The 27,896-nt window shown below is 47.0% G+C and overlaps 1 protein-coding gene across 1 annotated transcript; it reads right to left on the bottom strand.

The window, feature by feature from the left end:
• Nucleotides 1-1,026: 1,026 nt before the first annotated feature.
• CIMIP6 (ciliary microtubule inner protein 6) lies at nucleotides 1,027-22,039 on the bottom strand. Its single transcript, XM_088478069.1, has 5 exons — nucleotides 21,904-22,039; nucleotides 19,470-19,701; nucleotides 9,659-9,815; nucleotides 5,772-5,887; nucleotides 1,027-1,107 (listed from the first exon to the last, which is right to left on the bottom strand). Exons 1-5 carry the CDS (start codon nucleotides 21,957-21,959, stop codon nucleotides 1,027-1,029), a joined length of 642 nt encoding a protein of 213 aa, XP_088334195.1. The 5' UTR covers nucleotides 21,960-22,039.
• Between the last annotated feature and the right edge of the window lie 5,857 nt (nucleotides 22,040-27,896).

Genomic DNA, 27,896 nt, shown 5'->3' with positions numbered 1-27,896 from the left:
TGAAGAGCTGAATGGAAACATAGGTCTGCAGACCCGTCAAATCATTCCATGGAGGCTGGGAGCACAAACCGTGCACAATATAGCTATGAATTTGTAGCTAAGTATAAGTGATATGAATTATGAGTGGGCTATGATGAGGTGGGTCGAAGGACAATGATTATTTTGTCTGGTGAACTCTTTTATTACTACTTAAATACTTTTGTGGTGTAGAAAATCCTGTGTTTTGTTGCTTGATTATGCTTTATGTTTAAGAAAAAAGAGCATTCAGCACTTGATGTATCACAGACTTTACATAAAACTATGGGCCTGATTCAGAGCCGGACGCAATTAGCGCTCGCTCGTCCAGAAAAAGGGGTGGCTATTCAAATCAACCGTTCGCTCTTTGCGGTCTGTTCACGTCTCTAGGTCTGAACGCGAGAACAAAAGTTGCGGTCGTTTTTTGAAAAAATACGCCCCCTGGCCGCTCGCATCCTACATCATGTCCGCTATTTATTAGATTAATCGAGTACATCGACCAGGGTATGAACTGCTCGCTATTCTTGGGGTTGGTTTTTGCTACCACAATTTTGCGAGCAGTTCTGGCTATAAAATAACCCAGTGACGTGGTCAATGACGCTGCTGTTTTAATTATGCACACCCATAAAACGCCCGTTTTGACCTTTAAGCACGCCTGCGTTCGGATCTCCACTCCCCGTTTTCAAGCACCTTCCCCTGTTACCACCCACATATGCCTACTCCTGTCACTCAAATTATCAGGCATTCGCTATTTTGCGAGCACATGAATTTCGGACGCATTGACTGGTTCGCGCATGCATATAACGATCCGTACGCATGCGCAGTTGGGCAAACATCGCTCGGAGCGAACGAGCGGCCGCTTACGAGCGGCTCTGAATCAGGCCCTATGTATCTATTAAATAAGGCAACGTTTCAGTTCACATTTATTTTTAGAACATTTTATCACGTTTTATTGAATTTTTTTTTCTTTTTCTTTCATTTATTAATTTTATGAAATGGTATCATCACTTATTACACCCCCCTGACTCCACTTCTGAAGTATCCCTGGGGTGCGCTGTTGTTGATTTCTCTCCAGAGGAAGCATCCGTGACGCTAAAAAAAGGAAATAGAGTTGACATTAGCCGGGGGAACACAGGTGGTTGCAAAATGTAGCTACGGACAAGGCTTAAATACTGGCAAAACATCCCGTTGTTTACGCGCCCGATTCCCTGCGATCAAACTGAGGTCTCAGAGCTGAAGGCGACGATTTAATGACCTGTCTGTGAAGTCTTTTTACTTGTGTAATTATGGCACCACAGGAGAAAAAGTCTGAAAGTGTAACAAAACCCTGTTCTGCTCTTTTGCCAGAAGAACAGAAACCGACCGCTCGCTGAGAGAGTCCCACGTGTTTGTTTGCATAACGTTATTCACATACCACATTCCTAAGGCTTCAAAATACCAAGCTTACCAGGATATGCTCACATCATCACATTTATCTGTTTTGGTCGCAGGAAAGACGTTCATGGCCAGATACAAAGAGGCGAGCATGTGAGTACTATAGATGGGAGGAATTATTCCCCTTGTCTTATATGCTGAAGTTCTGAAGTCTGACAAAATCTCAACAGTTTGGGAAGTTCCCAGGAAGTGAGGAGTACACAAGAAGATTATGGGGTCTATGGACCTCATTCAGATGCGGTCGTTACATGCAAGCGGTTGCACAGAATCAGGGCGGCCGCTTGCATCCTGAACGGCCGCCTCCTTGTCGATCGTTAAGCTGTGGGTTACCACCCACAGCTTAACGACCGACCAGGTTGATGGTCATGATGGTGATCACCATCGCGACCATCGGGGCTTACGGCCAGACCCTAAGGTTGGGTCTGGGCACTCGTAAGCCCCAGGGAGCTTCCCGCTCTGATGGAGCAGGAAGTTCCCCACTGACATCACTGATGATGTCAGTGCAGCCGCCCACAAAACGGTAGGCGTTCCTTAAGGAACTCCTCCGTTTTGGAAACCACCCCCCCAGCCCGCCTAGCAAACTGGGTGAGTCGTCGAACAACATCGACAGCCGCCCCTTTGGTAGCGAGCTCCAGAGCAACAGAGTTTATCTGTTGCTCTGGGCTTGCGCAGAACAGTGCGGTCGCTGCGCATGCGCAGGCCTTACCATCGAGTCAGTTACGAGCGCATCAGCGCTCGCAACCGACTCTGAATAAGGTCCTATGTACTAAGCCTTGGAGAGAGATAAAGTGGATGAAGATAAAGTACCAACCAAGCAGCTCCTAACTGTCATTTTTCAAACACAACCTGTAAAGTGGCAGTTAGGAGCTGGTTGGTTGGTATTTATCCCCAGCCACTTTATCTCTCTCCAAGGCTTAGTACATAGGGGCAGATGTGTTACGCTCTAGAAAGTGATTTCGAGAGTGAAAAATGACCAACCAATCAGCTCCTAACTGTCATTTTTCAAACACAGCCTGTAACATGACAGTTAGGAGCTGAGTGGCTGGTCGTTTATCACTCTCCACTTTATCACTTTCTAGAGCTTAATATGTCTGCCCCATAGACCCCCGCATACATCATATATCTTATTTAGGGGGAAATTTATCAAATCTTGGAGAGAGATGAAGTACCAGCCAATCAGCTTCTGACATTTTTCTAGCATTGACAGTTTGAAGCTGATTGGTTGACGCTTTATCTCCAGAGCCGTCACTAGACTTTTTGGGGCCCTGTGCCAGAGAGATAATTGGCGCCCCCTCCCTCCCCATTTTTTAAATAGGGACAAATGATAGTGCACCTGAAACAGTGCTATGCAGGCTTGCCTACCCTCCCGATTTGGCCGCCGGAAAGGCAGGCAAGCCTCCTGGCAGCCAGCTACCCTCCCGACCTCCCCCCAGAATAAACTAGAAACCCCCGCAGCGGGGGCCGGTGACGCGATTCGCGCTGAATCGCGTCATTGTGGCCCCGCCCCCTGCTGCACAATGCCGAAAATAACGGCATTGTGAAGAGGGGGCGGGGCCACGATGAAGCGATCACACTACCCTGCCCCCGGGTCTGCCCCCAATGTGACGTCAATGACCGGGCACTCCCCCCGCTGTTAGCCGTCAACAAGCTTCCTCCGGGAAGGAGGGAGCTGATTGTCTGATTGTTGGCAAGTATGGTGCTATGGCCTCATGGGGAAGGGCCAGGGAAAAGATCGGGGCGGCCAGAAGATGCTGGACATAAAAGAAGAGGTGAGAATGATAACAAACAGGAAAAGTGACAGGCCCGAATAGTGCCCCCTGCCCTGCGGTGCCCTGTGCCATGGCACTGGTCGCACCACCCTAGTTACGGCCCTGTTTATCTCTCTCCACTTTATTCCTTTCCAAGTTTGCTAACTATACCGTTTAGCTTTAACTAAATGTTGACCATAGTTGCTTACTCTCCTGGAATTTCCTTGAGACTCTCACATTTGGGGGCATTCTCCTAGATCCCAGGAAAGTGGGCAAACCTCCCACCTCCTCCCATTTCTTTGGTGAAGTGTTCGGGTAACATAGCCGGGAACGTTTTCAGGGCCCTGTCCTGCTGGTTACATAATGCTGCGAATCCCAACAATGATACAATTCATAACACCATGCTCCTGTCCCTCCCACCTGGACCTCCGCCTTACCAGGATCTCCCAGAAGCAATATTAGGAAAGATGTTAAGCATGATGTGGACCAATCAACATTATTAACCAATGACAAGCCACGTGTACGACCTTCTTTTCACAGATAAATGCGTTTCACTTCTGCGTCTTTCCTAATATAACCGCATTCGTTTGACAGGAGCCTGGTATCACTACTCTGTGCTGCTGTGGGACCTTGCTCCCATTATTTAATTTAAGATGTTACATCTTATTTTAAAACATTTTTATTTTTATGCCACCATGGATTAACAAGGCGTTTATGCAGTTAGTAAATAGTTAAATACTTTGAAAAAATATTGTAGAGAAAAAAAAAATTACTATGTACATTAAAACACAACATATACCCGAAGTCATTATGTGCGAGTGGAATAAATTCTGAAGGCATTGACATTACTGACAATTAGATAGCAATACGAGCAGGGTCCTCCACCAGCACCCGATAGAGCTATGAGGCACCTACCAATGCACCTCTCTAAGGGGCCGATTCAAATGTTTTTTGGGCACCCAAACGCAATAGGCGCCCGCTGGAGTACTTCAATTGGTGCTCAGTTAAGGCACCAGTGTCACCTGTGCACGACCAAAAGCACGGGGTTTAGCCGTGTATAGCAACTAACCCCGTCTAAAGTCCTGCTTTGGACGCCCAAGCGGCCGACCTTTGGCACATTTCTGCTCGCCACCCCTGGAGGCTGCAAGCCTAAATGTGTGCGGATGCGGATATTTGCGCCCGAACGGAGCAACAATTGAATTGCTCCATCGGGCGCCCAAAAGAATTAGCCGCAGCTAAAAAAATTAAATCACCCCCAAGTTTATCACTAGACAAACAACAATATCAAGGGATAGAACACTAACTTGGCAAGTGATAAATAATGATCAACACGGGCATGATTCCATATGTTGCCGACAGTGTTATGCCCCAATTGTAAAACAGTGCACTGTGGGCCTGATTCACTACCGATCGCAACTGCGAATGCAGTAGCGATTACGCACACAGTTCAACTGCGATAGTATGCTAGTCCATTGCGATCGCTATGCCACCGCAGCACTACACAAGGACGCTCACTTTGCCTTACACACATCTGTCATGTTTAGCAAGACTGCAAAACCATCGGTAACATCGAGTACCATCGCAGCCTCACGCACACTTGTACAAGCTCTGACCTTACTCAGAAATTGCTAACTTCCACGCACGCTATCAGGCCTCAGGCTGCGGCAGTGGATAATTTATGCACGCCCATGCAACGACATTCCAACGCACTGGCACACTTGCGTTTTGCCGACCCTCCCCCCCATCAGCACCTCACAAACGACACTTCCTGTCAATCACTCTGCGATGGGTCTGCGTAGTCACTGCAATCGCTGTCCCGATCATAGTGGCCGGCTCGCGCACGCACAATGCGATGCATACGCACGCGCAGAACGGAACAATCGGCCGTTTACATGCGTAATCGCAGTTGCAAACGGTATATATGAATTAGGCCCTTTATCACTTTTCTATTACAGGACAGGTCAAGCAGGGTGCAGCCAGTGAGAGGATATATACAAAGCCCCCCACACACTCCACCCCCCGAAAAGTAATCAATGTTAAAGTTTGAAAGTTTTCAGGTCATAAATATTTACTTTGCACTAAATGTTTAAACGAGAAACAGACACAGAAAGCAGCAATTCTAGGTCTAATACAATGTAAGAGGTTATGTACCATAAAGCTTTTATGGTGCCTGAATCACAGGGGTAGTGATTGACTTGGCAAGAGCCACAGTTTGCACCAAGACAAGCCTGGCTTACACAGTAAAACAGTCGGAGTACTTAAGTTTTAGGTGAAGTCATTCCCTATGAACATGCACCATTTTTATGCAAAGGCTCTAACTGCTAAAATCAACAAGAGGCTAATGTGTCCTGTAGTAAATCCTACATTTACACCTAACTCCCACTGTGTACAAAGGGGCTTTAAAGATCGGTCAAGCAGGCTTTACACAATTTACCTACAATAAAGTTTCCCATTAATGAAGAAAGGAAAGCACATTATGATTTATGGCCATGGACCGCTGAGGAACTAAGGGCTTAGGATTGCTGAATACATTGAATACATTTGGGAACAATCTTTTTTTTTTTTCTTCCTTACCTTCCCCCGTATTGGTTCATTGGGCGTTACCCTTGAATTGTATTGATGTGTGAAGGAAATCTGTTCCTGGAATAATTTCGGTACACGATCTCGGCCTTTGGGAGATGCAAGTGGAACTAAGAAAAAAAAATATGTGTTTAACAGGACAGAAAACAGGGGGTATACTTACTGAAGTGCAGGTTTTTAGAAATGGAGATGTTGCCCATAGCAACCAATCAGATTCTAGCTATTATATTCTATAACAGTGGTTCTCAAACTCCAGGGCCTGATTCAGCAGGCGCATGACCCATTTGGCGCATGTGCAGAATGGCTATGCGATCCCGCTCGCAGACTGGCACCCGACTGTCAGTGATTGACAGTCTGCTGCAGTTTGGAGGCGGGGAGGGGGCGGTCATGGCCTCCGTTTCCTGAAACGGAGATGTGTCACCACCACCAGGGGGGGGGGGGGGGAGATTGGATGGGGGGGGGGGGGGGAGAGGCCAGGATCTCTGCCGGCTGGCAGAGATTTCCTGGCCTCTTCCTCTCAACTGCGGCGGCTGGCTGCGTGACCCCATGAGTTGTGACCCCTTGGCCGATGTTATGCAGATTATCCAAGCCTGCGTTGGACAACGCAGCTCGGATAAGTAATGAACAGGAGGCGTGGTGCCTCCTGCTGCATTACCGTATCTGCAAGGATCACAATTGCAAAGCTGCCTGCGTGCATACATCATATATCTATAGCCTGCGTGCATACACCATAATCTATAGCCTGCGTGCATACATCATATGTCTATAGCCTGTGTGCATACACCATATATCTATAGCCTGCGTGCATACATCATATATCTATAGCCTGTGTGTATACATCATATATCTATAGCCTGCGTGCATACATCATATATCTATAGCCTGCGTGTATACATCATATATCTATAGCCTGCGTGCATACATCATATATCTATAGCCTGCGTGCAACTTTGCAATTGTGATCCTTACTGAATCAGGCCCTCAGTCCTCAGGACCCCAAACAGATCACGCTTTCCAGGTCAACCAGCAGATGCACAGTTGTATTTGTTACTCACTGACACATTTTAAAAGATCCAAAGGTGGAGCTAATTATTTCACTTATGTTTCTGTGAGGAGACCTGGAAAACATGCACTGTTTGGGGTCCTGAGGACCGAGTTTGAGAACCTGTGTTCTAGAAGGTGCTAGATAAATATTAAGCAGAATCTGATTGGTTGCTATGGGCATCTGATTGCTATGTAGAATCTGATTGCTATGCTATGGGTGTGTGGCCTAATTACCATAAGTCACTCCCCCTAAGTGACGCTATTTGGAGGCGTGCCCGCATGGCAAGCCTCCAAATAACGTCAGGCTGGGGGTAAGCCCAGCACTCTGTCACTAGCTGGGCTTCCTCCAGTCCTCTCCGGGCACTGAATGGATGCCGAACGCATGCGCGCACCATTCATTCAGCTACTCCGGGGTCCGGCACCGCCGCACAGCTGCAGCAGTGGGGGTCCCCAACCTCCCAATTTGACTAACCACGGCCACTCTAGCCCACGGGTGGAGCAGCAGGACAATACTGTCCCTCTGAAATTGAGATGTTGGGGAGGGGTGCACCCTCTATGGGGTGGCACCCATGTTCGACCGCACTGGTCGAACACCCCAAGAGCCGACCCTGGATATGAAACAGATAGATAGATAGATAGATAGATAGATATGAGATAGATAGATGGATAGATGGATAGATGGATAGATAGATATGAGATAGATAGATCGATCGATAGATAGATATGAGATAGATAGATATGATATAGATGGGTAGATAGATAGATAGATAGATAGATAGATAGATAGATAGATAGATAGATAGGTAGATGGGTAGATAGATATGAGGTAGATATCATATAGATTGATAGATAGATAGATAGATAGATAGATAGATAGATAGATAGATAGATAGATATGAGATAAATGGATAGATAGATATGAGATAGATAGATAGATAGATAGATAGATAGATAGATAGATAGATAGGTAGATAGATATGAGATAGATAGCCCCATGTAAACATGAGTCTTGTTCATTCTAGCACCCTGCACTTGTAGTAGCAACCCGTGCAGTTCCTCTTTCCTGTCTGGGGTGCCAATCCCTGCTCTGGTGATTCTAGCTCTGGTCTGTATCTCAGCAGTTTGTTGCAACAGCTGAGCATGCTTGAAGCACCAGAGCAGAGATCGACAGCCCAGGCACGAAAAAGGAACTACACAAGTTGTGACAGGTGCAGTGTGCTAGAATGAACACTACATGAGAATGGTTGTGCAGGGGTGTAAACAAGAACATTATAAGCAGGGGTACTGCTGGGGTGTAGATCCCTTGTGGCTCCATATAAATAAAGGATAATAATAACGATGATAATTATAACTCTACACAACAGTTATTTCAGGTGGGCCTTATATCTCATCTATATACAGTGCAGTTAATTTGTTGGAAGTCACTGCCAAAACATGTGGGCTGGACATTCACAGATATATGGCAGCCTTCCATGAGCAATTTAAAACACCTGTTAAAAACGTAAAATACTTTAACTAACGTTACAACTGTGTCAGCATTATGATATCGGCATTCTCCTGGCGACATATGGACTTTCGACATAATATGACTACTTCCCGGCACAACTATACAAAGGAGGTTTGTTCAATATACAGTGCATTTACAGCAAGATGATCTGTAATGTGTGTGTTAAATTATACTCAATATATTTAAAACAGAGATTTTAAATGTGGTAGGAAACTGAAGTGAAAATTCTGAATATTCTGAATAAGGAAAGAATATTCTATTTTAGCCAATAAAGAGACACCCACGTATCATATGTCAATTGGGATTAAGTTTGGAAAGCAGATTTATGTCCCTTCTGCTTAGTCCTTGCTTTTAACCCACTGAATGCTGCTGAGAACAGATTGGGTTTATTAAGTTATAGGTTACACGTTCTTCAAGGCATATAAGACGTTAATGAGGAAAGTGAGGAATATTAATAGACAGCTGTCCATATTATAACATGGAAGACTCACCATGTCAGTATTAAGTATACTATACAGAAGCTGTGCTCAATTTTAACGCAGGTTTTAATAATCACTCTGAATCTTGAATTTTACGTAACTGAAAACAAAAAGTTTTTTTTATATGCAGTTATCCTAGTTAGTTGTGTTTTGCCTTCATTAATTACTATGCATTATATTATACAGTAGAACACTACTAAAATGAGCAATGTGACATATGTGGGGGTTAGTTTTTGTAGATATATACAGACCGGTACCTTAAGGGGTGGTTACTGTCTTGTAAAACACACCTATGAACTATAATAGTGAATGTATATTGGAAATTAGGATGTATGCGACTTTTTTCCATTACTAGTATTCAGGCATGGCTATTGTCCATTGATGGTTAGCAACAATCGATGACCTTTGCCGATGGTGTTACCACTGATGGGTGAGGTCTGATGACGCACATTGTTGGCGGTGGTTTGCCCATGTGTGGCTGCTGCCTCCAAAAAGACATGGTTGACGTCCATTAATGGTTTCCTGCCGATAGGCAAAAACCACTGGTCATCAACGTGTCTCGATGGACAACCATAGTGGTGTTAGAGCAAGTGAAGTGGTCATGAATGGGGCTTGCTCATTCCCAGTGTCATCATGTCCTTGTCCCCCACTGCGCAATGATGCAAATACCAGTACTGTGCAGTGTGTGTGTTTGTGTGTGTGTGTGTGGAGTCCATATTGGCCCTGTACTTGTCGCATGGACTCACCCTGCTGGATCTCCCATGGGGGAGGTAAGAAACGTCTGCAAGTACAGACCCATTGCTCAGTGTTAAAAGTATTTTTCTTTAATACAAAGGGTTTGATTATCTCACCTATTCCTTGCGGAGATGTTGGGAATGGGTTGCTACCATGTCGTGTTTGACGACCACAATAAGGCAGCTTGTAGAACTCGGTTCTCTGGGTGGTCATCATGTCATAGGGGGGCTTGTGAAGACTCACACTGGGCTGCTCGCTGGGCCACCACTCCTCCTTTTAAGGATCAAAAGAAAAAACGAATTGAAAAACTACTCAAATATTACATTGATTATACTTACTCAGTATCTTAACTTGCACTTTTCCTTGGTAACTTAATGGGATGCTATCGGCAGAAATCTGTGTAACGTATATAGTTGCCAGAGATAAACATGCAGTTTAAGGGTAATTCCACCTTAGTAATGTGATAAATTAAATGAGCGCTAATATTGGTCAGATGCACTCGCCATTCCAGTGTATTATTCCCCCGCTTCTGTTTAGAATGATTTATACTGAGTTCTGATAAGGATGTAGCGGTGACATCGGATACGGTGGAGCGATGTCTGTCATATGCGCATGCGTCCCGATGGTGTACGTACAGAGACACATTACAGATTTGGGTGCGCAGTCTCTGAAATATATTGGGAGTTCCTGGGTGGCAAAACGGGAGTTGGCTTAACAGACGCACAGACATTTTGCTTCTTATGGAAGGGCTTTGTAACCATATTAGTGTAAAGTCACAGACATGACTGCGGCAAGAGATCCAAGGACGACCGGGTATCAGACCCCCTGTATGCCAATTATCTTACATTGCAGTGGTTTCTGGCAGGATCGTAACTAGGGTGGTGCGACATGTGCCACAGCACAGAGCGCCACAGCACAGAGCGCCACAAGGCAGGGGGCGCTGTTCAACACACCTGTCAATTTTCTGTTTTAAGTCAATTTCACTTGCAGTGCTTCTGGTACAGTAGCTGGCCCCTGCGGAGATTCGTGTCTGCCTTTCCTCATCTGTGGTCACCGGCATCTTCTCTCACTCACTGTCTCTGATCACCCCCGCTCCTCCTTCCCATCTCCTCCCTGGCCCACTCCCACTCCATCCCCTCTGCTGCCTGGCAACACCCCTCCTCTGTCCTCAACCATGTTGTGGCCTTGTGGCTGCCGGTCACATAACTACATATATATATATTATCCCAATTCAGGAGATGCAAGCATCATCTTACCCAGAGTTTGGTGCATAGTTAGTTGCTTGGGGACCAGAGACAGAACATTTGGTGACATCTATAAAGGACAGCAGGCAGCAGCCTGTTTTTAGTTCATAGGGGCCCACTTGACTTAAGTGTCCTGGGCCCCACGGAGCCTGAATCTGGCTCAGAATACAGCCACCAATTCCCATCCTAGGCGCAGTGCTACCAGCACACCTCCTCGAGTGCCCTTGCCATGAGTTCAGCTGCTGGCGCAGGGTACATACACTACATGCAGCACTCTTTCAGTTGGTGATCTGCCGGCTCTAGGCTCATGTACAGCTGCTCTGATGGGCAAATCCTGCCGCAAGTGCAGCTTCACCAGCGCTCTCCTACATCTACAGCTTGTGAGTTATTATACTACATAATTATTGTGTATCATCACTGCAGCCATTGAATTCACACTGTATCTGGCAGTGACTCCTGTGTAACAGTAGCTCTGGCAGTTTGTACAAAGGGATCGGTACCCCTTCATCATTATACGGGACAAATCAGATTTGTCACGCCCCTTCCCCTCGAGGCCTCGCTCTTTTGGCGCGTGACTAATGTTCATATTTAAAAAATGGGGGACACACCAATGCTCTTTCTGGCACAGGGCACCAAAATGCCTAGTTACGGCTCTGGTCTCTGGTTACACAGACGATTACTAAACATGTCCATCCCAGCATCATCTGATTTTTCTTTTTCTTGTTATCTCTATTTCCAAGGAACAACCCTAGACTGTATATTCTTCCCACACCCTGGCATACACTGACTGACAGTCCCAGCTCCAATAAAAGTGCAGTTGAGGTTCCATCAATCATCCGGACAAGTGGCAGAGAGTCCTGTTTGCCATTGATCTGGGAGGCTGGAATATCGCCTACAGACTCTGGCAGAAATACTGAAAGCGACTCAAATTAAACTCTGTCCCTTTGTTTTTCTCTCTGTATACTGGATGGAAGTCAGCATCACTATATATGATTATTTTTTTAGCGATACTGTATATGGTTCACAAGTGAAACGGATGATTTTGCAACCTACCACTATAGATACACCACAAGACTAGAACTGGGCTTCATTTCACTTTGACTGGAATAACTACAGTGTTAAATTTGACATAAAACAAAAAAGGTTTATTAAATCCATAACACGGAGACATAAAAGATCTCAACATCTGGTTTAAATCCCAACTTATAATCACGTTCTAGTGGTAAATTGTAAACAGAGTTACTCGAGAACAGGACTGGTATCATTCCCACCAACCTCTCACTATGTTAATTTATATTTACTTAAGCATTAATTACAATTAAATACATTTCTCAAGTGTCATTTATACATGTGTGTTTGGGCTTGCAGTTAATTTGACTTTGCCCTTTTCACATACTAAATTATTCAATAGAGAGTGCTATCGTATCTTATGAAATGGGGAGCAACAAAATAGGGGGACTGGATGAAGAGAACACAGGACTCCCCTATTGACCTGTACCCCCAATAACTATGGGGTACGTAAAATTATTCAAGCTTTTTCTAGGAGGGGATGTGACCATGCCTTTCAATTTGGCCATGCCCCTCCTTATGACCCAGGCCACGTACAGTATATGTCTCAACTACCCTGTGAATACCTGCTTAATCTTTTCCAATTATTTGGCCTTATCTCTTGGTCCTTATGTGTGAGAGAATACTTAAGCTAAAGCTTAATCACCACCTGATTCTACAAACTCACCAATTTAGACATTATAATGCCAAAAATGGGATGTTAGAAACAAAATATCCATTGTGTGAGGTTGCACTGAACAGCTTACTCAGCTCATATTGGGGATTGCTCAGCCCCTTAGTTAATCTGTTGCAGTGGGGTAGGGTGTTATTCAACATTAAAAGTACATCATCTTTAAGAGTAAAAACAAGAGATATGGTAAGAACTTACCTTTGTTATCTCTGTTTCTACGAAGTCCATAGGGTCCACAGGGTTGACCTTGGGGGTATAGCTGGATCTGGATCCACAGGCACCACGCAGTTAAAGCTTTGCTGCTCCCAGGATGCACTTGGGTCCGTCCTCCTCTATACCCCGCCCCCGGCCACAGGCACCTCAGTTGGTAAGCAGCTAAGGCCGGAGGAGGAGACTAAACAGAGAGAAGGAAGACTGGAACACACAAGAAACCATACTCACAGAAATGGGAGACGGAAAACCGGTGACCAGCCACACAGCCCATTTGAAGCCAGGTGCGTCAGGGCGGGCGCCCTGTGGACCCTATGGACTTCGTAGAAACAGAGATAACAATGGTAAGTTCTTACCATATCTCTTGTTTTCTACTTCAGGGTCCATAGGGGGTCCACAGGGTTGACCTTGGGGATGTCCCAAAGCAGTTCAACTATGGGCGGGGACGCTCCTGTGCTGAAAGGAGTACCCGGCGCCCAAAGGATGCATCCTGAGAGGCGAAGGTGTCAAACGCATAGAACCTCAAAAACGTTTGAATTGAAGACCAAGTGGCCGCCTTACACAGCTGAACAGCGGAGGCGCCACATCTAGCAGCCCAAGAGGGACCCACAGAACGAGTGGAATGAGCCTTAACAGAGGCTGGCACAGGTAAACCCTCCTGTGCATAAGCCTCACAAATAACGGAACAAAGCCAACGGGCTAACGTTTGCTTGTTGGCAGGCCAACCCCTCTTGTGAAAACCGAAGAGGACAAACAAAGAATCCGACTTCCTAACCGAAGCAGTCCGGTCCACATAGATTCTAAGTGCCCGGACTACATCTAAGGAAGCCTCACCAGCTGAAAGATCAGGTGACTGAAAAGCTGGCACAACAAGTTCCTGATTAATGTGGAACTTTGAGACCACTTTGGGCAAAAACTCAGGACGAGTGCGGAGCACCGCTCTGTCCTGGTGAAAAATCAGAAAAGGAGGGCGACAGGAAAGCGCCCCCAATTCTGACACCCTCCTGGCAGAAGCAATAGCCAGGAGAAAAACGGTCTTAAACGTCAGCCACTTGAGCTCCACCGACTCAAGCGGCTCAAAAGGAGTACCCTGCAAGACCTGTAGTACCACCGCCAAGTCCCAAGGAGCCACCGGAGGCATGAAGGGAGGCTGGATCCTGAGAACACCTTGGAAAAAGGTGTGAACATCTGGCAGTGTAGCAATCCGTCGCTGAAACCACACGGACAAAGCAGACACATGAACCTTCAGAGAGGCCAGGCGTAAGCCGAGGTCCAAACCCGATTGAAGAAACTCCAAGATTCTGGAAACCCGGAACACCTGCGGATCATAGTTTCTGGATTCACACCACAGAAAATAAGTGCGCCACACCCTGTGGTAAATCCGCGCGGAAGCAGGCTTGCGTGCCTTAAGCATGGTACCAATGACCGAACTGGAGAAACCCCTAGACCTCAAGACGGCTGTCTCAAGAGCCACGCCGTCAAAGACAGCCGACCCAGATCCGGGTAAAGGCAGGGCCCTTGAGACAACAGGTCCCGACGCTGAGGAAGAAGGTACGGAGCGTCGATGGAGAGGCACCTCAGATCGGAGTACCAAGGACGTCTGGGCCACGCCGGAGCTACCAGCACGAGCGTTCCGCAGAACCTGAGGAAGCAGGGATATCGGAGGAAACAGATACGCCAGGTGAAACGTCCATTTCACCGACAGTGCGTCTACCAGACAGGCACCTGCGTCTCTTGTCCTTGACCCGTAAACGGGCAACTTGTGATTTTGATGGGAGGCCATCAAGTCCAGCTCCGGCAGCCCCCATCTGTCCACGAGTAGCTGAAACACCTCTGGGTGAAGCGACCATTCCCCGGGATGCACATCGTAACGGCTGAGGAAGTCCGCCTCCCAATTGAGGACTCCGGGAATGAAGACTGCCGAGATCGCTGGAATGTGACACTCCGCCCAAGCAAGAATGCGAGACACCTCCGACATTGCTGCCCGACTGTGAGTTCCCCCTTGGTGGTTGATGTACGCCACCGCGGTGGCGTTGTCGGACTGCACCTGAACCGCCCTTCCGTGAAGAGCGGGGCCGGATGACTGCAGGGACCTGTATACTGCCTGCAGTTCCAGGATGTTGATGGGGAGAAGTGCTTCTTCCGCGGACCAACGACCCTGAAGCGATAATGAGCCGGTCACTACCCCCCAACCCCGGAGACTGGCATCCGTCGTGAGCAGGACCCAGTCCGGGATCCAAAAGGGGCGCCCCTCGACCAGATGCGCTGTCTGAAGCCACCAAGCCAAAGACTGCCGAACCTCTGGGGACAACACCAGCATCTGAGAGCGGATCCGGTGAGGTAACCCGTTCCATTCCGATAGAATCAGCCCCTGCAGGGGCCGGGAATGGAACTGGGCAAATTCCATCATGTCGAATGTCGACACCCTGGACCCCAGAACTCTCATAGCCGAATGGACCGACAGGCGGCAACTGCTCAGGCAACTGTGTATCCGCAGCTGCAGGGAGGAGACCTTCTCCGGAGTCAGGAAAATCCGTTGCTGACGAGAATCCAGCAGGGCTCCCAAATGAACCATCCGCTGTGATGGAATCAGGGAGAACTTTTTCCAATTTATCAGCCACCCGTGCGCCTGCAGGCAAGCGATCGTCAGGTGGAGATGTTGAAGCAGTACCTCCGGGGAGCTCGCCAGCAACAGGAGATCGTCCAGATACGGCAGCAGCCGTACTTTCTGGTTCCGAAGATGTGCGGCCATGACTGCCATAATCTTCGTGAACACCCTCGGTGCCGTGGAGAGGCCAAAGGGTAGCGCCCGGAACTGAAAATGATGTTGAAGGATAGCGAACCTCAGATACCGCTGGTGCGAAGGTGCTATCGGAACATGGAGGTAGGCGTCCTGGATATCCAGGGACACCATGTAATCCCCCGGTTCCATCGCCAGAATGATGGAACGTAACGTTTCCATCCTGAACTTGGGAACTCTGAGGAATTTGTTCAGAGACTTCAAGTTGAGGATAGGGCGATGAGAACCATTGGGCTTGTGCACCAGAAACAGAGAATAGTACCCCGTCCCTCATTGTAATTGAGGAACGGGAACAATGACCCCTGCTTTCAGCAAGGACTCTATAGCTTCCTGAATCTGTAAAGTCTTGGTCGTATCCTGAGAAGGACTCATGCAGAAAAACTGGTGGGGCGGTCTGTGCCGAAAAGACAGGGCGTACCCCTGGGAGACCACTTCTCGAACCCAGGCATCCGTGGTGGTATTGTTCCAGCACTGGGCAAATAGAAGAAGCCGGCCTCCCACTCTGGGTCCCCCAGAGGGAGGCCAGTCCCATCAGGCAGAAGGTTTATCCTCCTGCTTGGAAGAAGGGCGCCTGGCACTCCAGGCCTGCTTCTTGGGCTTAGAAGCGGCCTTGGCCGCCGATTGCCTCGGGAAGGACTGACCTTTGGCCTTGCCCTGAACCCGAAAGGACCAAAAGGCAGAGCTCCGTACTTTGGTAGGTGCAGAAGCCGAAGGGAGGAAAGCTGATTTAGACTTAGCTAGAGTACCCACAATTTTGTCCAAGTCTGGACCAAAAAGCAACTCCCCATTAAAAGGTAAGGCCTCCAGTTCCTTTTTGGAGTCTGCGTCAGCTCTCCAAGACCTCAGCCACAAGGACCGACGCGCCGACACAGCTGCAGCCGACACCCGAGAGGTCAGCAGGCTTGCATCTAACGATGCTTCCCCAATGTAGGAAGCCGCATCCCGCATTTGTCCTATCAACGCTCTCTGGATCTCCGGAGCATCTTCCGGAAAGGTATCCTCCAAGGCGTTGGCCCAGCTCTCGATGGCCTTAGCCACCCAAGAGATGGCCATGGACGGACGGGCAACCGCCCCCGAGAGAGAGTAGATAGACTTTAAACAAGTCTCCACTTTCCTGTCCGTGGGATCTTTCAGGGACGAGATCGACGGCAAAGGCAGCGTAGCGCTTTTAATTAAGCGGGTAATGTGGGAATCCACGGCAGGCGGAGTTTCCCACTTTCTGCAATGAGCCTCAGGAAAAGGATAGTTTGAAGCCAACCGTTTCTGCAGTTGGAACCTCTTGCTGGGCAACTGCCAGGCCCCTGCCATATGATCCGTTAACTGATCAGACAGGGGAAAAACCGTCAAAGCTACCTTGGCCTTCTTAAAATTAGGGTACTTCGACCTGGGAGCCGGCGCATCCTCCTCTATATGAAGGATGGCCCGCACTGCCCTAACCAATGCCGGTACATTAATGGAGGACTTAGCCTCCACCTCCTGGGCCCCAGCATCCGAGTCAGAGTCTTCATGGATCTCCCCGTCATCCGAAGACACGTCCGTGTCCGTAAACTGTGCCGCCAATTAAGCCGAAACGGTTCGCTTGGACGCCCGTGGGGGCAAATCACTGTGCAACATAGTTTGAAAGGCCGATGATGAAGCCGCCAGGCTCTGAACAGAGCTGGAGAGGACATCCACCCAGGGAGGGGGTACCGTTTGAGGATACCCCTGAAACGGTACCATCGACTGCTGTGGTACCGTGGGAGATTGCACGTACACAGGCAAACCCACATAAGGACCCACAGTCTGAGACCCAGGAGGAGACTGCACCAGACGCGTCACGCCCGGGGAACGGGGGATGGTAGGCTGGGGCAACGCCCTAGAAGGGCCCGCAGTCGGGACCGCCAGCCGGTCCGCGATCGACGCCAGCACTTGTGTAAACATCGCCCACGGAGGATCCTGCGCCACTGGGGGTTTAGAGGGACCAGGTACCAGCTGGCACCGTTCGCACAGACCGTCCTGAGACAAAACCGCCCCGTCAACCCCCGCCGAACAGCGTCGGCAGGAAAACAACACAGGAGCCACGGAGCGCTCCTTCTCCTCATCAGACATGACACAAAACTTTTGCAATAAAAGAAGTATCACCGAAAAGAGGTAAAGGCGTATAACACCTGCGCACTCCCAAGTATGCAACACAAACAGCCCACAATCTGGTACTGAGTAGCACACCGCTGTATGTGACGGACCTCACAAATACGTAGATCTATATAAGTGAGATATACGCACCTGCGGGCCGTAGGAGAAGGAAAGGGATAGGTAAAAAGCTGACAGTAAGTAGAAAAAGCACAGACAGCAGCACTAGCAATAGTCACATACCATGCAGAGAAGTTATACTCACTGCACCTTCCGCTACAATCAACCTCCCAGATTCAGTGTCTGGGAGGGCTATAGCGCTGCGAACACTGTCCTTTGCAGGGGGAGAGGAACGCAGGGGGACTGGTCCACTGTATCTGCCTGGGAGCTCTGCGATGCTGCCTGGGAAGATGGCCGCCGGAGAGCTCTGAGGAGGAGTGACCAGGAGATAAGAGCCCAGCGACGCCAGCACGCATGAGAGAAGGCGCGCTGGGCTGAGGGGAGGAGCCACTAAAGCAGGGAAGGCTGCCTCCCCTGCTAGTACTAAACCCCCGGGGAAGCCGGTTCCCCGCCGGTACTTACAGCGGTCACGCGGGGTATTCCTGAAGAGGGGGAGCCCGCCGCCGCTACTAGCGCCGCCGGTCTGTCCCCAGAGACCGGCGGCTGCAAGACTGCATTTGACTTCCCCCGCGTGCAGCGCGAAGCGCTACACGCGGCTTACCTGGCCCCGTAGAATCCGGCAGCAGTCAGTGGGAGCTCCCGGAGCCACGCTAGTACTGACTCCGGGGTCCCGCTGCGATCCCCAGATCAGTACTGGCGTTGCGCCAGCGGGGCTGTTGGAGCGGCAGCATGGACGTCCAGATGGACAGTCTTATGCTGCCGCTCTGAAGATAGTACAAAATAAAATAATAAAATCTTTTTTTTTTTTTTTTGCAAAAATTTTTTAAATTAAAGCTTAGGGGCTGCTTATGCAGCCCCACTGCCTAGGGTGACCCGACTCTGGCCGGGCACCAACTAAAACTGAGGTGCCTGTGGCCGGGGGCGGGGTATAGAGGAGGACGGACCCAAGTGCATCCTGGGAGCAGCAAAGCTTTAACTGCGTGGTGCCCGTGGATCCAGATCCAGCTATACCCCCAAGGTCAACCCTGTGGACCCTGAAGTAGAAAGCATATTTTAGACCAAACTCCAACCATTACAGTCCATATTTTATGGATATCCATTTTTGAACACAGGTGACTTAATTAGTACCTCAGTCAATTTGATTTAACCATCTGGACACAAGCATGGATATCCTTAAAACCTGGACTGTAATGGTGGAGTTTGGGATATTCTGATGTAGACATTTATTATATTATTGTTATTTTTATGCAGTTTAATGGTTGCCTGGATCAGTGTGAGCTGTACTGTTCCTTTGCTTCTAATTAGAAATATAACATGTGGCACGGCAGATGCACAGTAATATTATAACAAGGACAGTTTAAGTGAGAACATGACTGACCTAAATAGGGCAATTTAAGATAATTTATCAGTTTTATTAACTGGAATACATTGAAAACATGAAAAACGTATTATACAATGAATCGGAATAACAGACATAAACTTGTGATACAATAATGGATATGGAAAACAAAATTTATGTAAAGCAAAACCCCAATTAGTGTCCTAAACCAGGCCTGACAAACATGGCTCTCTAGCTGTTGTGAAACTACAAGTCCCAGCATGCTTTTCCAGCTGATTTGTGGGAGGGTATGCTGGGACTTTTAGTTTCACAACAGCTGGAGAGCCACAGGTTGACCAGGCCTGCCCTAAACAAACCCCACTCTTACCTGCTTGTACTTAGTGCTTGCAGTACTCACGAAGGTAATGGGCTTATTCAGAAACCTGACATTGTTTTCAAGGAACTTAATGTTGATTGGATGAGGCATATTGTTGCGGTTTGGCGTTCTTGGGTTTTGCAGAGGTTTACCATAGGTCATGGGTGGGGCAGGATGGCCGTCTATATTTTCATACAAGCTGGTCTTCACAGCGTTATCTTTACACAAACTGTACGTATTTGACCTGTTCACCGGAAAAGTAAATGTGATATATATTTAATATATTCAATAACATACAAGAGCCTGACACCTAGGAGTGTAGGTGAGTGTGTGTAGGTCCTGAGGAACCAGCCCAGGTGGCCCCATGTGTTAGAAAATCACCATTGGTTACTTTACATTACTTATCACTAATTTTCTGCAATACAACATATTATCCTGTGCGACCATATATACTAATCTGTGCTTTTCTTTTACATAGAACTATAATCTAAAGTACGTATTACACAATTGTCTTCCCACAGGAAAGACAGACAGATAGATCTAGATGTAGTCTTTGGCATTACTGTCTCACAGCAGGGAGTTCATGAGTTATGGCTGATCTGTTTGGAGTTTGTATGTTGTCCCAGGGGTGCTGCGGTTTTCTCCCACTCTCCAAAAAACATACTGGCAGGTTAACTGGCTTCCTACACAAACAAATAACTCTAGTGTATATGTGTGCCCATGTAGTAGGAAACATAGATTGTAAATTCCACTGGAGCAGGGACTGATGTAATTGACCAAATATTCTCTTCTGCATAATATGTGTGCACCATATAAATGTTAATAAATAAATTAGAAACAAGGCTTTGTACCTATGTGAGGTGATTGCCACTTACATAAACTACCATGATCTAACCGGAATCGGTATGGAATATCGCCGGACCTAAGCCCAGCGGATGAAACCCTAAGCCGGAAGGCCGGTAGATGAAGGTCCTGACTAGGGTAAGTAAGTCCCCTAACCCTCTCTTCCACCCCTAAACCTTCCTTAGTGGTGCCTAACCCTAACCTCCCCCCCAAGTGCCTAACCCTAACCTTCCCCCAGGGGAGCCTAATCCTAACCCCCCTCCCCGCACCCTAAACCTAACCCTCCCAGGGGGTGTCTATCCCTAACCTCCCCTCACTGGTGCCTAACCCTAACCCCCCCCTTTCCCTAGCCTACCCCTCCCGGGAGGGTCCCTAAACCTAAACACCCCCCCCCCTTGCAGCTAATAGCTCCGACGCCCGGCTTACCTACGTTCGGTATGCCAGGTGTCGGGATTTTGGCGTGGGGCTAATGATAGGCGCTGGTACTTAGACACCTATCTTTAGTCCCATGCCGGGATTTCACTGTCGGGATTTCGGCTGGCAGCATTTCAGCCACTGGCATCCTGACTAAATCCCGATCTAACCATGATGTTTGGTAACAGGTGAAAGAGTACTGTGCTCCTGATTCAGAGGTGGAGGCAGTGTTGATGTCGGACGCAGAGGAGCGATATTTGGCTACTGCGCATGCACCAAGGCCTCACTGCGCACGCACGGCGATGGACTTGAGATGGTGGTTGCACCGAGGATTTTTTCACAAAGTGAGTGGCAGGTAGTCAGCCTTTGTGGGAGGTAACGGGGAGCGGCTACAAAAATGCAGGCGTCCCGGGACTGTTTTTATGAGCGTGCCCTAGTGAGCTCTGCGAATTCGTACACAGCTGCAGAGGCCCGGCGTCCTAGGTGAGACGCTCATTCTGAGACGGCATAGGCTGGCTCAGATGTCCGATGTGTGACCGATGTTCCTGATATTTCGTCTTTTGTGCGCAAGTGGCGGATGTGAGATGCCGGAGGTGGGTGCTTCTGTGCGCGAGATACAAGCTAAATAATAAGCATACTTTTGCAGAACTGCTGCATACGGAGTCGCAGTCGCCTTTATGTTTCCTTTTATGGTTGAGAAATAGTTCAAAAATTTGCCTCATTGGAACATCAAAGTAACCTACATATCTGACCTCCTAAATTCAGTCGTGTAACTACCAGGGGATGGTCATAGTAATGTGCTACCTGTTACAGCCATTATAATGTATTAGGCTGGGCTGCCCTGTGCTAGAATACACTACTCCCATGCACTGTAGCCTCACTTATCCAGTTATACGTTTTGCACTGAAATCTGCCGTTTGGGAATGATCCAGTAAAGGAATGATGGCAATAATAAATGAACCATTATACCATATGCTTTCATGTTTATCTTTTGACTTAAAGTACATTATATTGAGTTTAGAAAAAGTTTCTTCCTATAAGGATACCGCATTAGTATTTTTACCTTACCCCCGTACAATGCACTAAAGAACACAAACAGCATGGGACTCCCCACAGTAACTTGATAGCCGTAAATTGCTTCTAGAGGGGGACACTTGTCTCCTGGCTGTGTAATAGGACTGAAACTTACGAGAAGAGAGGAGGTCTCTTCTTCTGTATCCGAAATACGTCTATGGTAGGAAACATTGTGCTGCACCTGCAGCAGATCAGGGACCAGGACTCCCAGAAATAATAACAGCTACAGGTTCCAATGACAACCAGACCTGGGCAGGTGACTCATGTGCACTGAGGCTTGGCCGTCGGTCTGACTGAGAAAGTGACTGATACAATGTTGCAGTCTGGCTTGGCCGTAGCTAGGCAGCAGATTGTTGCGCAGCCGTCCTTTGTGACTGGAGTAGTTGAGGCACACTGAGGTTTAGGGAAGGCACTGATTGTAACTATACAGGACTGACTGACAGCACTGACTGTAAACAGCACTAGGCAGCACTGACTGAATGTACATAGCACTGGCAGCACTGACTGTATATAGCAAGGGCAGCACTGACGGTATACAGCAATGACTGACTGTACACAGCACTGAATGCAAGGGCAGCACTGACTGTATACAGCAATGATTGACTGTACACAGTGACAGCACTGACTGTATATAGCAAGGGCAGCACTGACGGTATACACCAATGACTGTACACAGCACTGAATGTATATAGCAAGGGCAGCACTGACGGTATACAGCAATGACTGACTGTACACAGCACTGGATGTATATAGCAAGGGCAGCACTGACGGTATACAGTACTGACTGACTGTACACAGCATTGACTGTATACAGCACTGGCAGCACTGACTGAATGTACATAGCACTGGCAGCACTGACTGTATATTATAGCAAGGGCAGCACTGACGGTATACAGCAATGACTGACTGTACACAGCACTGAATGCAAGGGCAGCACTGACTGTATACAGGAATGAATGACTGTACACAGTGACAGCACTGACTGTATATAGCAAGGGCAGCACTGACGGTATACACCAATGACTGTACACAGCACTGAATGTATATAGCAAGGGCAGCACTGACGGTATACAGTACTGACTGTGTAAACAGCGCTGGCAGCACTGACTGTATTTAGCACTGGCAACACTGAATGCAAGGGCAGCACTGACTGTATACAGCAATGAATGATTGTACACGGCACTGACTGTACATAGCAAGGCAGCACTGACTGTATACACCAATGACTGACTGTACACAGCACTGACTGTATACATTACTTTACTGGCAGCACTGACTGTATACATTACATTACTGGCAGCACTGACTGTATACAGCACTGGCAGCACTGACTGTATATAGCAAGGGCAGCACTGATGGGATACAGCAATGACTGACTGTACACAAGACTGAATGCAAGGGCAGCACTGACTGTATACAGCGATGAATGGCTGTACACAGTACTGAATGTATATAGCAAGGGCAGCACTGACGTATACAGTACTGACAACACTGAATGACTGTACACAGCACTGACAGCACTGACTGTATACAGCTGGTCAGAGAGGACTTATATTAATAATTATTGTAACTAACTTTGCCTGCGCTGGCTTCTTTTATTAGTAGTAATATCTGGGTAGGGATAAGGCTGGGTCTATAGAAAATGGAACATGGCTGTGTTAATGTTCTGAATTCTCCATTACATTCAGAGCCTTTAATTAGTAATCTAGTGAACTTTGGCCCTGATTCAGACCGGACGCAAGTGGCCATTCGTACGTTCGGCGTACGTGCTGAAATATGTTAATTTAAGCGCTCGCACGTAATTTCGAACGAAGCTAAACTTCCTCCCCAAAGTCTACCGACCCCTCCTCTAGCTAACGAGCGAGCCAAATAGCGAGCGTACGTCCCCAATGTGGCTTGCAGGGAACGCACGCACAAGTACAAACCGGAAGTGGGCCTGTCAGATTCCGATTACCTGCTCGTTCATTCTGCCTACCTCCTTCAATCGTATCATGCCAATCAATATATCAATTAGCTTAATTGCTCTTCACATGTGTTTTTTTTTTGTATTTCAATAAACTTTACTCTTGTCCGTGTTTGTGTTTACCCGCAGAATACGTACGGTTTAAACAAAGGTTTTCTTTTGCCAAAATACATGTTTGAGCCAATTATCCATTTGTTTTCCGTGTTTTTACCCACGCATATTTTACTAGGTTCATTTCTTTATTTAAATTAGCTTACGCATGTCACTGCATCAAGCCTATCATAACTCACAATAGATTTTTTGGCCTGTCGAACACATGACTCATACACTAACCAATAGAATGGTTCCTGTTAATTTCCCAACTACATTAGCCAATCAAAATTATTTTCTGGTCTTTATTAAAACTGTTTTATTAAAAATACACCATTGCCATCATGAGAGCCTCTGCATTCACCAAGCGAGAGCTTCTGGTTCTTACAGAGGTGATGGACAGGCGTATCACCAGCCAGCCTCCCCCCATCAGCAATCGGGAGAAGCGTGCCGCTTATGCGGAGGTTCGCGGCCACCTGCGTTCCTTCGGCTCACGCCGACAGATCGGCCAGCTGGAGCGCAGGTGGTCCGACCTTCAATGGCGGACGCCCCACTTGCTGGCATGTTTTCGCATGCGTATAGCGGAAAGTAAGTTATGTTTTTTTTTTTTTCCTGTTTATCTTTGTGGCCCTATCTGCGTGTGCATGTTTTCTTGTTTGGCCTGTTTCTTGTTTTCACTCATATCTGCGTGTGCATGTTTTCTTGTTTGGCCTGTTTATTATTTGCACTCATATCTGCATGTGCATGTTTTTTTGTTTGGCCTGTTTATTATTTGCACTCATCTGCGTGTGCATGTTTTTTTGTTTGGCCTGTTTATTATTTGCACTCATATCTGCGTGTGCATGTTTTCTTGTTTGGCCTGTTTCTTGTTTTCACTCATATCTGCGTGTGCATGTTTTCTTGTTTGGCCTGTTTATTATTTGCACTCATATCTGCGTGTGCATGTTTTTTTGTTTGGCCTGTTTATTATTTGCACTCATATCTGTGTGTGCATGTTTTTTTGTTTGGCCTGTTTCTTGTTTTCACTCATATCTGCGTGTGCATGTTTTCTTGTTTGGCCTGTTTCTTGTTTTCACTCATATCTGCATGTGCATGTTTTCCTTTTTTTTGGTTAAACAATTAGCGTTTAGCAAGGTGATGTTCTAAACTAACCTCAATTTGTTTCCCATCATTTAGGGGCCGAGCGAAGACTACGGCGTCATCGCCGGCAAAGACGTCGCTCTCGTCCTCTCTCCCCAACCCCCAGCCAAACCTCCTCTCCCCAAAATTCCCCAAATTTCCCCTCCACCCCAGCCTGCCCAGACCCTGTCGCCCATCCCTCTTGGCAATTTCCCCTCCATCCCAATTCCCCCTCTCTTCAACCCACCCCTCTCTTGACCACCCCATCTCCCGAGTCAGTTATAACCCCTCCCACCTCCTTGGGAAATGTGACCACCTCCGAGGAGGACGATGGAGTGGTTTCGGGGCCAGCCGTCATTCACAACGGTATGTTTCCCTTTTATCCTTTTTTGGTAAGGAAAATGTGTTGATGTAATCCTGTCTGTGCCTTTTCCTTTTTTTAAAATTTTTAAAGGTTGGTTATATATCTGTTTGTATTTACATTTCACAGCTGATTTCCCCATACACATATCCCACATGTCAAAACAGTCAAACTTGTATCTCTGGTTTACGGTTGCTATTTTTTAAAGGTTTTTTGTTTTTACATTTTTTTATTGTTCAAGGTTTTTTTTTAATGTGGTTTTTGCAACACTATTGTCACTTTTTGCTAAGTCTATTTTGCTTGAGTATTTTTTTAGATTCATAACTTATGGATTCATTTTAGTAAGCGCCACAATTTTCTAACCCACAGAGGACCAGAGGCGTTTGGCGGACCTAGCCGGGTGCGTCCAACTGATGCGGGGGCACGTGATCGGCCTGCTGATGGTCCTGGACAGGATGGCGGGGATCCTGCGGCCCTAATTTTTATGGTTTTCCACCAAATTATTTTTCTACAATAAAAAGTTAAATTTTGAATACAGTCTCATTCCTTGTCTGAAATTCTTAGATTGTTTAAACTTACATAAGTAGACTCTTGCAGCAAGTATTTGAAACTAATGTCACTAAGATTGTGTTATGATGTTTTTTTAAAGCAGGCACATGAAACACCTAACACTAACAAACAATAGGTTTTGAGAGTTACCAGATGTTTTTTTTTTTATTTTTTATTTACATGTAAAAATTTTTAGGTAAACCTGCTTAGGCCGACATTCAAAAGCATACTGATTCTACATAATACCTTTTGGTGTTGGTTTTTACCCACAAAGCATAGTTAAATAATGAGCAAATTGACACATTACAGGATTAGCCATTAAGCAAATTTTCCTTGGGTGAACCTGCTTACACTTGCTTGTAATGTCAAAAAGAATTGTTTTGATTCAAAAAACCAAAAATGTATTCACCACAAAATAAAAACACAAAGTGTTGGGTCACAAACAATACACACAGTGATAACAAACTGTAAAAACCAGCAAATACCATAATAAAAAATAAACTAAAAATCAAGAACTGGTTGACGAATGAGCATGCCAACATGATTCCACAAATGTTGCGTTTCAAAATTGGGTCCAGAATATATATCCAATGTGGTCCCATGAAGTCATTTTTTGGGAGCAGGAAGTAGTCATCATTTCATTCCAAAAGATTATGAAATAAAACACAAGATGGGATATAAAAAAACGATTAATTTGATGGTAAAAAAAAAATCCTTTCGACATTGTGTCAAATAACTTATTTTGTGCCAATAATTACCTAAAGAATCTGGCCACCACATCATCGCGTATGGCCCCCCCCACATACTGACCTCCGACCAACCTCGGGGGGGCCATCCTCAGGCAAGGCATCCTCTGGCTGCATTGGGACACCACTCCTTATGGCGATGTTGTGAAATATCCCACACAGGACCACAATTTTTTCGAAACTATATCCGGCAAATACATGAGTTCGCCACCAGAGCGGTGGAGGCATCTGAATCGGCCTTTTAAAAGGCCGATACAGCGCTCCACCACTTGGCTGGTGACTGTAAGTGCGGAATTAAAATTACTTTGTGGGCCTGGTGTGGGAGCCAAATAAGGAGTGAGCAGCCAGGGCGTGCAAGGGTAGCCACTGTCTCCTGTGAAAAAGAAGTGACAACATCAGGAACACTGTGTATCAAGCTTTGCATTGGTATGTACTAAAGGTCTCCACTTACCCAGAAGCCACGCATCACCAGCTTGTAGGTTGTGTAATTTTTGCCATATCCCTGATTGCCGGATGATGAATGAGTCATGTGCACTCCCGGGTAATTTTGCATTCAGGGACAGGATCTGGAGGGAGGCATCACATACCACCATTACATTCAGTGAGTGATAGTGTTTTCGGTTCCTAAAAATGACCTCCAGCCATGCTGGAGGCTGAAGTGGTATGTGAATACCATCCACAACCCCTATGATGTGTGGGAAGCCAGCTATTTGGTAAAAATTGGCCTTGGCCACACTAAGGGAACCCATATCCAAAGGCATTTTAATAAAATGATGGAGGTGCTTGAAAAGGGCCTCCATCACTGCCCTCAGGATCCTTGAAAAGGAGGATTGGGAGATTCCCGCAACTATTCCCACCGTGGTTTGAAAGGATCCACAGAAATGTAACACCGCCATAAATTGCGTAAGTGGTGGTATTGCTGTAGGACTGTCAATTTGCCGCTCAAGATCACTCTCTATTAATGAGAGAGTGTCTATGATGATTTGGGGTGGAAGACAGTAGCGCCTTAACACCTCATCATCGGGCATTCCAAAAAGGGTGACACGTGTTCTATATATCTGGGGCCTTGCACGCCTACGATGCCTACGCCTGGGACGAGATTGAGGTTGGTCGGCTTCCGGGAGCATGGCCACAACAATCCAACCAAGATCAACCTGAAATGGCAAGAATTGAAGTTAAGGTTTTTTTCCCCAAAAAAAGAGCGAAAAATACTTATCTTTACGATACAATCCAAAGATGCTTACATGCCGAGGTATTGTCATGATTTCCCAAACCTAAAA

This window comes from Taudactylus pleione, unplaced genomic scaffold (assembly GCF_031769625.1).
Source record: "Taudactylus pleione unplaced genomic scaffold, aTauple2 ptg000206l, whole genome shotgun sequence".
NCBI lineage: Eukaryota > Metazoa > Chordata > Amphibia > Anura > Myobatrachidae > Taudactylus > Taudactylus pleione.
This window is presented reverse-complemented; position numbering and strand designations above follow the sequence as displayed.

Bases quoted from the DNA above. Each gene is read 5' to 3' on its own strand.
- CIMIP6 (XM_088478069.1), bottom strand. From the start codon at position 21,959: ATGTTTCCTACCATAGACGTATTTCGGATACAGAAGAAGAGACCTCCT. The intron at 5,888-9,658 runs GTGAGATAATCA...TTTTTTTCTTAG, and splicing joins AACATCTCCGCAAGGAATAG to TTCCACTTGCATCTCCCAAA. The intron at 1,108-5,771 runs GTAAGGAAGAAA...TCCTTTTTTTAG, and splicing joins ATGAACCAATACGGGGGAAG to CGTCACGGATGCTTCCTCTG.